The sequence below is a fragment of the Capra hircus genome, chromosome 4, assembly GCF_001704415.2.
Source record: "Capra hircus breed San Clemente chromosome 4, ASM170441v1, whole genome shotgun sequence".
Lineage (NCBI taxonomy): Eukaryota > Metazoa > Chordata > Mammalia > Artiodactyla > Bovidae > Capra > Capra hircus.
The window spans coordinates 16,392,665-16,407,199 of NC_030811.1; the positions used below are offsets into that span (position 1 = coordinate 16,392,665).

A 14,535-nucleotide genomic window follows, 5' to 3' on the forward strand; every position below is an offset into this window, starting at 1 on the left:
CTCTTCTGAACTGTGAATGGTATTTTGACACAACTTCCAAAGATATATTTTCTATAGGAACACAGACTGTAGGCAGAAATATATGTATTTGAAACTATGCATTCATGTTTTATACTTCCCATTTTAATGCTGGCTACCTTGACTTAATACATTTGATCTCAATGAAGTTTGAAAGACACCTAGAATATCATCAACGCTATGTGATATTACCAGGCAAAGTTTCCAGAAGAGAAATAATTCTGAAACTTTACTGGGAAACCCTGTGTCTGAGAACAGTATAAACAGAAAAGTCTTCAAGATGGCACATGTTTGTGGAATCTGGTTTCTGGTCTTTGTGCCCCTCCAATGAATAATAAAATGCTAATGAGACAAGTATTTTCTCTGAACTGCAGTTCTCTCATCTGGAAAATTTAATTCTGTAGTACCACGTAACAGAAACTTTTAAATGAACTTCATACATGATGGAGTGTAATTGTGGATTCACTTCTTAATGCATTGTTCTAGTTTTCCTTAAAATCTAGTCCAGAATTATGAATCCTTTAATTATTGTGATTAAATTCTATTATAAAGAAACATACCATACTAGCTTTTCTGAAATTTTATCAGGGGTTTGATAAAGTTTGAGCCTACTCTCTAGGCTATGTAGTTCTCCTAGACTTGTAAAATATTAAGAGCCAAAAGAGCTCTTAAAGATTATATGGTCTAGGGAATTCCCTGGCAGCCCTGTGGTTAGATTCCATGCTTCCATTGCAGGGGGTGAGCTTTCGATCACTGGTGAGGGAACTAAGATCCCACAAGCCATGTGGCATGGTCCTCTCCCCACCAAAAACAAGCTTTTGTGGCTCAGTCTTAAGGATTACATGGTCCCCTCGTCAGCTACTAAATATGAATCCCCAGGGATGACTTGGCTAGATTCATGCAGCCAGGATTAAGAAGTCAGGACTTTGGTTTCCAAGATCACTACTATGTCAATAAATAGGTTTCCAAGATCATTACTATATACTTGCTTCCCAGGTGGCGCTAGTGGTAAAGAACCTGCCTGCCAATGCAGGATACTGAAGAGACGCCGGTTCGATCCCTCAGTGGGGAAGATCCCCTGGTGAATGAAATGGCAACCCACTCCAGTATGCTTGCCTGGAGCATCCCATGGACAGAGGAGCCTGGCAGGCTACGGTCTATAGGGTCGCAAAGTCGGCCACGACTGAAGCAACGTAGCACACGTGCACACTATGCGGTTGTGATGGCTATAGCAAAACTTGGATATAAAAATTGGTGTTGGCTCCATGATACTGAATTTGTAGCTAGAAACGGAGATTGTGCCGCTTGCATATTCCACTTGCTCTTCTGTCTTCTCCAGTCAACAAGCTCACTGCTCCTGCAGGAGATAGAAGGTAAAGGCAGGTACTGAGGCAGGCCAGTACCAGCTCAAACAGCTCCCGTCTCCTCCACCATGCCCTGCTGTCCTCTGAGGCTCCCGAGGAGATGGTGGCAACAGGCACCGGGGTCTGCCTCTTCCACAGACTAGTTCCAGAGGCAGGTGGGACCAAGAGGACATCTGTAGTTTCCAGAAGACGCACAACAAGCATTCCTTCCACAGTACCTCCGCGCCTCCCAACTTTATTAGGTTATCAGTTGTGTTATTTACACTCAAATTTCCATAGGAAACTGGGTAAACTCACACGTGTGTTCAGTTTTGACACTTGATATCTTCTGTTGCCCTCAATTCTTTCACTGCCTACCTTTCCATTTATGAAGGTACATCTCTCCATCTACCAGACCACAGCCTAAAACTAACTTTGTTCTTTTAGCCAGTCACTAGGAAGAAAAGGCCATCCTAAATGTCTGTCTTGCTTTAGGCAGAGGAGGGGGGTGGCTCTGCATCTGCTGAAATGTTTACAGTTTGTCTCCATGTGGAGGCTTATTTATAAAAATCAAACTAGGATTCAAGGGCCACTATAAACTTAATGGTTTGGAAATAACAGTTGCTTCCATTTAGGGTATTTCCTTCCTCCCAAATGTAGTTCTGAGGGCTTATGTGCAAATTCATTGAATCTACTTAATCCATTTTACAAATGAGGGCATTGAGGCAAAGTTCAAACAAGTAATCTGCCCAAACTCCCAGCAGGCATTCCATAAATAAGTGACCAGAGCTAGGAGTCAGACCCAGCAAGTCTGGCTCCAGGGCCTGAGTTCTTCAATGTGTCAGTTTTCCAAACTGCAGACTGAAACCCATTAGTGGGTAGTAAAATCAGTCTCAATCAAATCAACCATTTGTTTAAATGTAGAATAGAATAAAAAAGAAAATGTAACAGGGAAGTTTGTGTAAAACTTTTCTATTATATATGTATGTATACACATACAGACACACTCTAGGTCACGACATAAAATGACTTAAGAGTAGGTAGGTCTTGATCACAAAGCTTTACTCCTATCTACCTCACTCAGACCTACAGCCAAACAACCAGGATTTCAACCTTAGTTCTCTTTAACTGTTGGAACTTGGAGAAGTTACCTAACAGTTCAACCTAGAAGTTAAAGTTGGATGTGCAAGTCACTCAGTCGTGTCTGATCCTTTGCGACCCCGTGGACTATACAGTCCATGAAATTCCCCAGGCCAGACTACTGGAGTGGGTAGCCTTTCCCTTCTCCAGGGGATCTTCCCAACCCAGGGATCGAACCCAGGTCTCCCTCATTGCAGGCAGATTCTTTACCAGCTGAGCCACAGGGAAGTTCAACTTACTCATCTCTAAAATGGAAAGAATTATGAGAGTAAGAGGTTTGTTCCTTTGAGAGTAGGCTGGCTGGGACAATTTTTGCATCAGCACAAACTGATTTCACAGCCCAGGTACAGAAAAAGGATTCAGCATATGGAGGCCACATTGGCCGATTTTAAAAGATGGCTAGTTTAAGTAATCTTTTAATTCAAGTCAAGCAATTCTAATTGATTTCTCAGGAAAAAAGCTAATGGGGTTATCCTACTTGAGTTCACTGTTAAAGACTGTAGTCTTTCCCAAACAACTCTATTGATGGGGGGAGAAGCAACAATGGAAAACAACAAAAACTGAGACCTAAGAAGTACACAGGAATCTGATGGTCTTTTAAAGACCATGAATATTTATCAGGTAAGACAGCACACTCCTACACAGGTGAGTAAACACAAAACCAGGAGTGTCCAACACCTGTGCACCAGGCTCAGGACTGCTGGAGCCAACAGTGGGGAGGGTGAAAAACTGTTTGACTTGCTTCTGCTTTTGCTGCCATTGTGCCCATTCTGACCACTGGGGAGAACCAAAGGGCGAGTGAAATTGGAACTAGGAACTCAAATTGGACCATCCCCTGCTTAAAACTTGTGAGCAACTTTCCCACTGCCTGGCCTCATTAGTCCCACCCTCTCCTCCCCTGCTGGAAGCCCAGTGGACTTTCTGTCCCTTAGGCATGGTGACCCTGGTCCCACCCCTAGACCTTGGTCCTCGCTTTCTTGTCCCTGGGGCACTCTTCCTTCAGACCCCACATGGCTGGTTTCTGCTCCGTGTCAGGTTTCAGCTCAGATGCCTTCTGTCCACCAAAAAGGATCAGCATGGACCCACCCAGCACCCAGTGTAAATGCCTTCACAGCAACCCTCTACTTGTCTGTCCTTGCCAAAGTCTGAGTTCTCATCTGTCTTGCTTAGCATGGCAGTCCCAACACCTAGATAGTCAAAAACATAAAAATGTGAACAGCTATGCTTCTGGGCAAGTCCTTAAGCTACTCTAGTGCACATTTTTTATCTGTAGAGAAAATTCTGTCCTACCTCCTCTCAGAACTATACTACAGAAAGTTGAAAAGTACTTTGAAACTCTTGAAAAACTGCATTATCCTATTTCACCCTTATCTCACATTCTTCTGGCCCTAAGAATTCCTAGATGGAAACATGTCTTAAAGAGTTCCACAAATGGTGACTCAACACAAGAGATACATAAACATGAGATGGACTGCACTGACCTCTAATCTCTGTATACTTTGGGCAAGAAAACACTAGCGGTAGAGAAATGGCAAGATCTTCACAAACTGTCAATGTACGTGTGACTAAGACAGCTAAGCAGGTAGACATTATGGCACTGCTGTTAAGCATGGGGTCAGACCTAATGTCATTCACTCAGCAGTGTGTGACCCTAAGTAAGGTTACTTCATTTCTTTGAACCTTGATCCTCACTGATCACCTATACCATGGGGTACCCAAGAAGATCCACCAAAAGGGCTATAAGCAGATGGCACAGCAGTTCAGTTCACAGGAAATCATCATCAGAAATATCCATAACTCAGTTCCTCATTCTTGACCAACACACTTTAATTTACAACTTTAATATACAATATGATGTCCTTAATTTCTTGAAATTCTCACCTGGCTCCTGCAGGGAAACAAAAGTTGGAAAGCTTCAAATCCATCGCTCTTGTCCATTCAATTATTCAAGCATTTACTGAGCATCAATCATTTGAGTGGCCTTGCAGAGGAGTGAAATCACCTTGCTTTCTCAACAGGCTTACAGTCTAATCATTAAAATGTTAATGACTGTGTGCAGGAATATTGGAAAATATATGAGAACACAGGAGAGGCTAGCGCTGCAGACCTATTAACCCCAGAGAAACAAAGAGGCCTGGTGAGGACGGGGACCTCTGCCTGGTCCATAGCAAAGCCAGAGACACAAAACAAGCTGTACAACAGCTTAACTGTTTGTCCCCACCCCCCACCCCCACATACTCAAAACTGCTGTAATTTTTATGTCAGTAAACTACTTCTAATTAAAATAACAGCAATACTAGTAGTCTGATTTAACAGGAACACTTAACTGTGACTTAATGCTTCCTATTCTTTAAAACAATTTCCAAGGTGTTTTGAATGATGGCAATTATTAATGTGCAATGGTTTTTATGTTTTTTACATTTTTATGGAGGTGTAATTAAAAATATGCAGATACTAAGGGTTTAATTCAATGAATTTTGACAACTGTATATACCCACCCTACCTCTACAGTTTCACCAGTTTGTAGACTTCATATGAATGGAATTATTCATTATGTACTTTTAAGTGACGTTCACTCCTTTTGCTTAATATGATGACTCAGATTCATCTAAATGATCGTGTCTTATAGCTTGTTTTTAATTGCTGAATTATTATTCGGTTGAATGAACATACTGTAATATGTTTATCCATTCTCTCATTGATGTACAATTAGGTCTAATTTGGAGATATTATGCAAAATTTTGTACATGTCTTTTATGGAAATATAGTTTTCATTTCTGTTGAGTAAATCCTAGGAATACAGTTGCTGAATCCTAGGATACACATGTTTAACTTCATTAGAAGCTGCCAAACAATTCTACAAAATCACTGTACTGTTTTACACTCTTACTAGCAAATGTTGCTAGTTGCTCCAAACTGTCACTAACAGTTAAAAGTTGTCAGTCCTATTTTAGCCATCCTAGTAAGTATAAAAGATATCTTACTGTAGCTTTAATGTATATTTCCCTGGTGATTAATGACATTAAGAGCCTTTTTCATGTGATCATTGGCCATTCATGTATCTTCGTTTGTGAAGTATCTGCTCAAGGCTTTTGGCCATTTTTCAGTTGGATTGTTCAATCTAATTTATGATTACAGGGGTTCTTTACATACACCAGATACAAGCCCTTTGTTGGATACAGATGCTATATTTTTCCCAAATTAGTGGCTTATATATTTCAGTCCTTAATGGTATCTTTTGATAGCAGAAATTTTTGATGAGGCTAAATAAAATTTATTGTTTAATCAGTACTTTTGTTTCTTCTCCAAAAGTTTTTTGTCTGCCTTAAGATTATTAAGATAGTCTCCTGTGCTTTCTTTTAAAAGCTTTAAGAGTCTGGGCTTTATTTTACATCTATTATCCATGCAGTGATTAATTTAAAAACATTTTAAATGACAATGTCTTAATCCCTGAAGGATTTGTGAGGAAAAGAATTCCTCCCAGTATCTTCCTTTTGAAAGAAAAACCTCCTGATCTGCAAAATGAAAGGGCCATAACCTTTTACTGTTGAAAGAGTTAATTTCCACACAATTCCAATATGTAACATTCCCATATGCTCAAATTTTTCATTAGAATTATTTTTGCAACTACAAACAAGCTCCCTATCTATCTTGCCCAGCAGAGCTGGTGCTTAAAGTCTTTGATCAATAGACAGACAAATGGGATCCTATACTGTAACAAAGCTTAAGAAAAAGTAATTTTTTAAAACATAAAAGGAAAAGGAAGATGAGACTAAAAGTGTATAAGGGGAAGAAGGGGCAGAATGACAGCAAATGTGGAAACAGGAAAAGCAGAAATTAGACATGATGTGTTAATTATTCTTTATGCTGTTATAAAATGCACTGTTTCTTTGGAACCATCATAGGTGCAAAGTCAAAACATGTTTACAGACAAATGTTAAACATAACAAGAAACATGGGGTGCACCCATTTGGCAAGAGCTGAGCCTCCGTTTTCAGTCTTCATCATCCGGAGGGATACCCAATTCCTCATCCGTCCACTGGGAAGGGTCAGGATAAGGAAAGTGACCCTAAGGACAACCAATTAAAAAAAAGTTCAAGAATCTATACTTCACAAAACTATTAATAATCTATACTCCATACAGTTGATTAAATTTTAAAATAAATCTTGGGGGGAAACTGATTTAAATAAACAATCCTTTATATACCCCAAGAGCAAATTCTATTGCACTTCAACCATCTGATGGTCCAACTATTCTTCAATCTGTTCAGAATGCGCCGTGGCCTGAATATGAGAAGTTTGGCCATTTTGGAGCTTCCACCTGAGCCGGCATTTGAGTATGAGTTTTGGATGGAAGGGAGGGGGAACGGAGACAACAGATTTCAAAGACACCCCATGTCACAACAATCCCTGAATTGTGAATCCCTTGACAACAGTGTTGTCTTGAATCCCTGACAAAACATAGTGTCTCAAACTGTCCTGTCATTCCTGCTGGGAGACCTGGGAGCCTCGGGTGGACTCATTCCGCTTTGATCCTGACCTAGGGCATGCTGTCGTCTCCTGCCAGACAGCCACACACAGATCCGACAGCTGACCCACAGTGAGACAAAGGTGTCTGTGTGCTGCCAGTTCACAGACACCAGGAGGCTTCTTTCTGGGGGACAAGGGCACAGAAATTCTAAGAGAAGTGGGACATGAATCAACCTGATGCTTCTAGAACTCACAGTGTAAGTTTAATTTCCCTATCCTTAAAAAAAATAAACTAAATTTACTGAAATTCAAAGGATTCTGGATCAATAAGCATGGATTTCAATGGCCTAAAACTGTAGTTTGCTAGAGAATGGCATCTGTGCAAATGTGATTAAAAGCTCATTTGAGGCCAGTTACATGTTAGAAAGTCACCAGTAATTAATTTCCCTGCTTCAGACAAATTAGCTCACATCCATTCCACTTAACCTGGCTGCCTTGGGCCTCTAGACAGACTAGATGGCATGTATCATTTAAAGGCATTTAAGGATGAAACTTAACCTGCTGATGACCCCCTACCCAGCTTGGAAGGTAAGGGAATTAGCTTCTGTAGTCTCTCTTCCAGATACAGCCACCAACTGGCAACCGTAAAACACGCAGCATCTACGTGTACATCCCTGGGTGGAAAAGGTCAGAGATGATAATGTTTCCTAAAATAAAAGGATTCCTGCATACACATAAGGACAACATACCTCCAGATAGAAAAACAGGCTATAAACAGAAAACAATCTAAGCTGTTAACAGATCTTCCCTTCCCACACCCAAAGGACAGGGACTACTCTCCTGCACTTACCAGCACAGCATCTGAGTCGTGCCAGAAGCGCCAGAGAATCCAGAACCACATGGTCGCACTGAAGAACTCGGCCTGGATCACCTGGGATCTGGTCAGCTGCGGGAACTGTCTGTACCGCGGCTCAATGTGCGCACCTCCACCAGCCCTACATGACAAAACAGACATGTGAAGCAGCTTGCTGTCTTTGAGCTCATCCAAAACTCTATGAGTTACAGCCAGAAACTAAACCTTTCACTCATCCTCTGCAAAAAAAAAAAACCAGAAGGATAATGCTCCATGGTCCCTCAAAATACTCCACTTCCATAAGCGTGCTGTAAACGTGTGCAGCGGCAAAAACTGGCCTGAACTGACGAGAGGCTAATTATGATGTTCATTCAGTGAATATCCACACATTTTACACCAGATACGAATGTGCTGATTAGCAGGGTACTGGCCCCCCCACAGTGGTTAAGGGATCATGAATCTGCAGTAGGTCACTAGCTTATCCAGAGAAACAAATCAGCAAATTAATTTTGTTCTGGAGAGCCATCTGTTTCAAAGACAAATTATGTCCTCCGCTGTATTAGTAATACAATCTTTATTAAAAGACCACTTTATGGAAAAGAGAACTTAGATCCTTTTTAATAAGCCAACAGCACTGAACAAAGCAAAAAGACTTAAACAGTTAAGTTTGAACAAGTGTTTCTGGTTCTTGTTTTTTCATTTAGATACTGCTGACAAGGTGTGGGATAGCATCCATAGGGCTCTACTCATTTTATTTTGTTGGATTATAATTATTATGGCTTGAATCTAATGTAAATAATGTAAGTTGTACTTAATGGGGCTACTTTCAAGTCCTTTTCAGCAGCTATACATATACTATTACATAGAAATGGATATAGAATTTCAAAGAGTTTCTATATAAAATGTGTTCACAAATTTCATTCCAGGTAAGAATCCGCTTATAAAACAATGTTCCCTTTTGTTTGACACAGAAATGAGTATCTGTACAAAAACTTCAGTAAAATTACTTCAAAATGCACTAGTTTTGTGAACATTAACACTTCCATGTTTCTTAATACATATTACCTAGTACCCTTTTTATTCTCTTCTACTCTAAAAGATTATTACTAGTTTCTATTTACAGAGTGTCTTATCACCTGTCAGACACCACACCAAGCACTTTATATATTATCATTTAATTTTCAAAACAACCTGAAGAGATAGATCTATGATTATCAATGTTTACAAATGAGGACACTGGAGTATTATTGTTTGGTGACAAAGCCCAAGCTCTTAAATACTGCCCACAAACGACATTAATTCCCTATTTATGTAAATATCTATCCAACACTTTTATTTGAAAGAGTCTATATAAAATATTAATAGCAATTAGCTCTGGGTGGTATAAGAAGTGTATTCTTTCTACATGCATGTGTGTATTCATGTAAGTATGTAAGGCAAACTAGATAGGCCTGAACATCCCTCCAAATAGAAACTACGACAGCGGATTAATTTTTTTTTAACTTTTAATAAATCATTAAAATCTTGTTATGGAAGTACCAAGACCGCAGCGAAGAGGAACACCCCCTCGTCTTCCCATGCAGGCTCAAAGGCTATTGTTAGTGGCTCTCGATCTCTGTCCTTCTCAGGTCACACATGCCTTTTCCTTCTCTCCATCCTACATCTGTCCCAGTTCCATATTCATAACAGACACGTGGCTTTAAGCAAGTCAATCGTTTCATTTAGCTGGGTCTCAGTTCCCTAATAACAACAGCTATTTATACAATACTTGTATGGTCTTTACTGAGCACCAGCAACTCTGGTAACAACACTTCAGAGATTTGTTACTCGTTTACTTCCCTGGGAGTCAACATTATTACCCCAATTAAACCTGTGAGAAAACTCAATTCTTAAGAGATCATGAAACTTTTCCAAGATCACAGCAAGAGCGTGGCAGAGGTGAGATCTGAACAGTCTGGGGGCAGAATCCTGCTTTTAACCACTATTTTGCAGTGCCTCTTGGTAAAGTGTGGACTGTGGTCAGAGAGACCTGGAACATCACCTGGAAAAATCCAGTGTACTGTTTTCAGTCCCGCTCTTAATCTCTCTGCACTCCCAGCTTGCTTTTGGTAGACCTGCCCTCCCTTGGCATCAGCACTGGGCTCTCCAGTGGGCTTCTCCCACTACATCATGGGTGATTCTGCTTTTGCTCACTCTCTTAAATTCTGGTGTTGCAAAGGTAAACTCTAAAGGATACTAACGGCTTTGGGTGACAATAATCTGTCAACATAGGCTCATCAACTGTAACAAACGTACCCTCCGGTGGCGGGATGCTGATAATGAAGCAAGCTATGCATGTGTGGCTTGGGGGGGTTTATGGGAAATCTCTGTACCTTCCTCTCAATTTTTTTTGGGGGGCGGGGGAACAGAAAACTGTTCTATAAAATATTTTTAAAAAGAAAACTTCCGACATTGCCCAAGCATCCACTTTTGGCTCTCTTCCCATCCTTTCCCACTCCACTCTCGTGCCTTGGAGCGCTAATTCTCCACTCTCCAACCACAGTAACTTTTTAGAATTAAAAAGTGGCCACGTGATATCTGATTAAAACGACCGATCAGCGCCTCTGTTGGAAATCTCTCAGGCAGGCCCCTCTGTTTTAGTCGGTCAGTCGTGTCCGACTCTCTGTGACCCCCATGGAGAGTAGCCCGCCAGGCTTCTCTGTTCAGAGGATTCTCCAGGCAAGAATACTAGAGTAGGTTGCCATTCCCTTCTCCGGGGAAATCTTGATCCAGGGATCGAACTCGGGTCTCCTGCACTGCGGGCAGATCCTTTACTGTCTGAGCCACCAGGGAAGCTAGGGCACAGCCACGCATAAGGAGCATCTATCATTCTTTCCCTACGACCCGAGGTCTCCCGCCTCACCTCGCCTCGAGCTTGAAGCTTCAAACTACCCTGTACAGGTGATTTCCTCTGCCTGGCGCCCTCGCCTCCTCAGCTCCTGCCCTTGCTTCCAGATCAGCTCCAACTGTCTCCACGTTCAACTGGGCAGTTTCCCGGGGGCAGCCTCCCTCTGGGGCCGGGACCGTCAGATACACACCTCTACCGGCTCCCCCGGCCCCGGCGTCGCGCCGTCAGACTACAAGTCCCAGCACGCCTCAGGGGTGGAGGCCGCCGCAGACCAGGACCGGCCCCTGCTGCTCGGCGTCAAGGTGAGGGCGTCCCGAAGGCTAGTGCCTTCCGCTAAAGCGGGCGAAGCCCCAACCCTAGGCAATACTCACCGACGGACGCCACCGGCTCCAACCGCCCGCGCGCAGCGGCCTCTGAAGAGGTGGCCTCCAACGTGAGCGAAAGGCGCCAGTCGCTTCAGAGCCGACATGCCAGCCATCGTTCGTCCGGCCGTTACCCAGGCCGCTCCGCCGCTACACGTCACTTCCGCTGGCACCCGCCCGGTGACGTCACAGCGTCGGCTCGCCCCCGTCCTGTGACGTAGGGAGGGCGGGGCAGCAGTAGTTACCGCCCCGAAGGAGCGTAGCGGTCACTTCCCTGAGGTGAGGGCGTCCGTGGCCGCCGCCTTAGCGCGCGGTTCGCTTGGAGACACCAGACCGGGTCTCGCTTTGTGGGCCTGGTGGCGCCCTGACGAAAGGTCAGGGGTGTAGACGGCCCTGGTGGAGCCCGCGGATGGGCGTGCCGCACCTCGGCGCTCGGCTCCTGGAGCTCCTGTTTGTTACTGGACACTGAGGAACTTAACGCTGACATAGCTCGCTCTTTGCTACGGGTGCTGATCTAGGCGCTGTTAACCCACCCGGACCCGCCCCCCTGCCTGCTCCTCCCGAATTAACTACCCTTCCAGACCCTCCTAGGCTGCCAGATCCAAGTTAGTCCATTGTATTCCTCCCCTGAAAAGGCTCCACGATTTCTTTAAAGCCTTCATCGTTATATGGCTGTTTTGCAAACCTGAGCTTGATAACCAACCCGCAGCCCGTAGTTCTCAAATGTCAGCAGCTGGACTGGAGGTATCAGAATCCCGAGGAGTCCGACCCCAGCTATTATGGCTGGATAGGGCCAAGGAATCTGCATTTTAGCAAGCCCCCAATATACACGGCGCTCCCGATCCCTGGATCCTGAGCCAGCCCTGGATTCTTGGCGTTTGTCTCTTAATATTGCCTTATATTAAGTCCTGGATGAACTCCAAATTTCCCAAACTTTGGGGAGCTGAAGAACCCTTTTCTCCAGCCTTGAAAACCCCAGCTCCCAAATTCTTAGTGTCCCAACTTATGGGTTATAGTTTTCCTAAGAATTCTCGATTTTTATAAACTTAACCTGCCAGCCTCACACCTTGGAGATTTCGATTTGAAATGGATCACCTGCCAAGCACTGAAGACTTCACACTGAGTGATAAGCATGAAAAATTGGAAATTTATGGAGAGAAACACAGACCTGAATTTAGGGATTTGAGTGTATTGAATATAACTGACACTCCTGTGGCAAGATATGGGCCTCCAAGTGCCCAGTAGCTAGGAACCTCTCTCCCTGGAGAAAGGCTTCCTCTGGGAGACAGTGAAGGACAGGGAAGCCTGGAGTGCTGCAGTCCAAGAGGTCGCAAAGAGTTGGACACGACTTAGCAAACAAACAACACACCTTTCTGGAGAACTTACTGATTGACCCTCTGGCCCTGTAGAACTCATGCCCCTCCCCAAATCCACCTGCTATCCCTCCCCACCCCTGCCTTTTCCTGTCCTAACTTTTAAGTATATAAACTGTAGGAAAGAATGTACTGTTTTCTGGGTGCAAGTTGACTTTCCAGCTGATACGCAATAGTGTGGCTTTCTCTGGGACTACCATTCACTATTTACCCTTCCTAGTACATGCACAAACCATTAAGAGATGTTCATGAATGGGGAGAGCAGGGTCTTCCATCCTTCCAAAGAGAGCTCTCTGCCCATATTATGAGCTGCCTGCCTTGCTCCTAGGAAAGAACAATGCTGTGATTCCTAGGCCACAAAAAACAAACAAACAAAAAGCCAGCTTAAACAAAAACGCTCCATAGAACTTGATAGTCTGAAGATCTGGAGTTCAGCCTCAGCTCCACCAACGGTTAGCTCTGTCCATTTGGACAAGTCACTTCTCCAGGTCTCAGTACCCTTCATCAACCATTCAAGAGAGTACCTGGCCCACAGCATGTACTCAGCAATTTTTTATTACTTTCTCAATATTTTCCTGGCTGCAAAAGCTCTTCAGGTAAACTAAAATTCACTTACCGCCCCCCATCTTTCTTGCTCAATTACAAAATAAAAGCTTTTAACTTTAATGCTGGCTTGTATTTAAAACAATATTGTTCTATAGACCATTTGTGGGGTCCTTAGCTCTAATGTTTTGCATTACTAATTCTGATTTTTTACTATGAAAAGTTTAGGGTCCCAATCAGTACACTATTTTGTGTAACAGCAACGCATGTTTGTGTTGTGGACATGTTCTAAAAATTCCAAGGGCAAATATCCCTGACTGCCTTTTGCAGGTTGCACAATGGCCCTCTTTTTGATTCTCAGAAAAGCACACTGCAGGGGAATGAGGAAGGAAAAAACAAAACAAAACAAAACAAAACTTGTTCACAAGGCTTCATGTTTATTTAATTTTCTACTTTTGTTCTTTATTTAGGCTGCACGCGTGTCTCTTGGAATCTCACTTTTGCAACCAGGGATTGAACATGGACCATGGCAGTGAAAGCACTGAGTCTTAACCACTGACTGCCACGGAATTCCCTAATTTTCTACGTTTAAAGGTTGCTTGATCGCCCTTTCCCTCTAAGTCTCCAAAAGAAGAAAGGAACTTATCTTTCCAGCAGTTTTAACACAGAAATGAACCTTGTTCTTTCTACTTTGGAGGGATTAAACTGGGATCTCCCTTCCAAGTGACACCCCACTGCCCCTTTATTTACTTACACCCAAGAAGTAATGTTTTCTCCTTATGAAGATGAATGTATAAATCAAGTTTAGCCTTTTTAAGATGCTTATTTTAAAAATCAGCCAATTACCTGTATTAAAGCACAGTCATTAATAACCATTTTTTCTCTTCAGTTCAGCCTGTGTTCATTTTCTGTTGCTGCTGTAAAGGCTCCTGAGCTACTGAGGCCCTCGGTCCAGCAGCCCACAAGGAACGTGAGTAAGCCTGAATTCAGACCTGCCCCAGTGGAGCCCCAAGAGGCTTGTAGCCGTGCAAGACTGAGCAGAGGACCTGCCAAGCTTCACCTACATTTCTGACCTGCAGAGACTACCAGGTATTAAACTGCTATATTTGTGGGTAGTGTGTATGCAGTGAGAGATAACTGATGATTATCGCAGTAAGTTGATGGAATCCACTGGCTTTCAAGAAAGGTTCAGAGGTGCTGGTGTTCACTCAGGGAGATATTGCTCTGTGTTGGTGCCTCCGTCTCTTGCCCGGCACAAAGGGCTGAATGTCTGGCTGGTTTGCCCATGAGGAGGGAGCTGAACAGGGTTACCTGGAGCCCCCAAGCCCTCACTGCCTGACTCAAATGCCCTACCCTCAAGACTTGGGAAGTGCCAATAACATCTCCACCCCTCTAAAAAAAAAAAACTGCACCAAGGGAATCTCTGTCCAACATCTAAAGATAACTTCTGTTCTCAGTTGTTCCCTAAAAGACAGGAACTTTATCCTTAAGAAGGAAAGAATGGGAGAATCTAGTCCTGCGGTCAAAGCAGGACTCAGAGAGCAGG

At 43.2% G+C, this 14,535-nt stretch overlaps 1 protein-coding gene across 1 annotated transcript; it reads right to left on the reverse strand.

Annotated features, from left to right (window-relative positions):
- On the reverse strand, positions 4,308 to 11,258 carry NDUFB2 (NADH:ubiquinone oxidoreductase subunit B2). Its single transcript, XM_018046860.1, has 3 exons — positions 11,083 to 11,258; positions 7,822 to 7,966; positions 4,308 to 6,570 (listed from the first exon to the last, which is right to left on the reverse strand). Exons 1-3 carry the CDS (start codon positions 11,187 to 11,189, stop codon positions 6,496 to 6,498), a joined length of 327 nt encoding a protein of 108 aa, XP_017902349.1. The 5' UTR covers positions 11,190 to 11,258; the 3' UTR covers positions 4,308 to 6,495.

Coding starts and splice junctions, on each gene's coding strand:
- NDUFB2 (XM_018046860.1), bottom strand. CDS start 11,189: ATGGCTGGCATGTCGGCTCTGAAGCGACTGGCGCCTTTCGCTCACGTT. Junction 7,967..11,082: donor GGAGCCGGTGGCGTCCGTCG/GTGAGTATTGCC, acceptor TTTGTCATGTAG/GGCTGGTGGAGGTGCGCACA. Junction 6,571..7,821: donor ACGACTCAGATGCTGTGCTG/GTAAGTGCAGGA, acceptor GGTTGTCCTTAG/GGTCACTTTCCTTATCCTGA.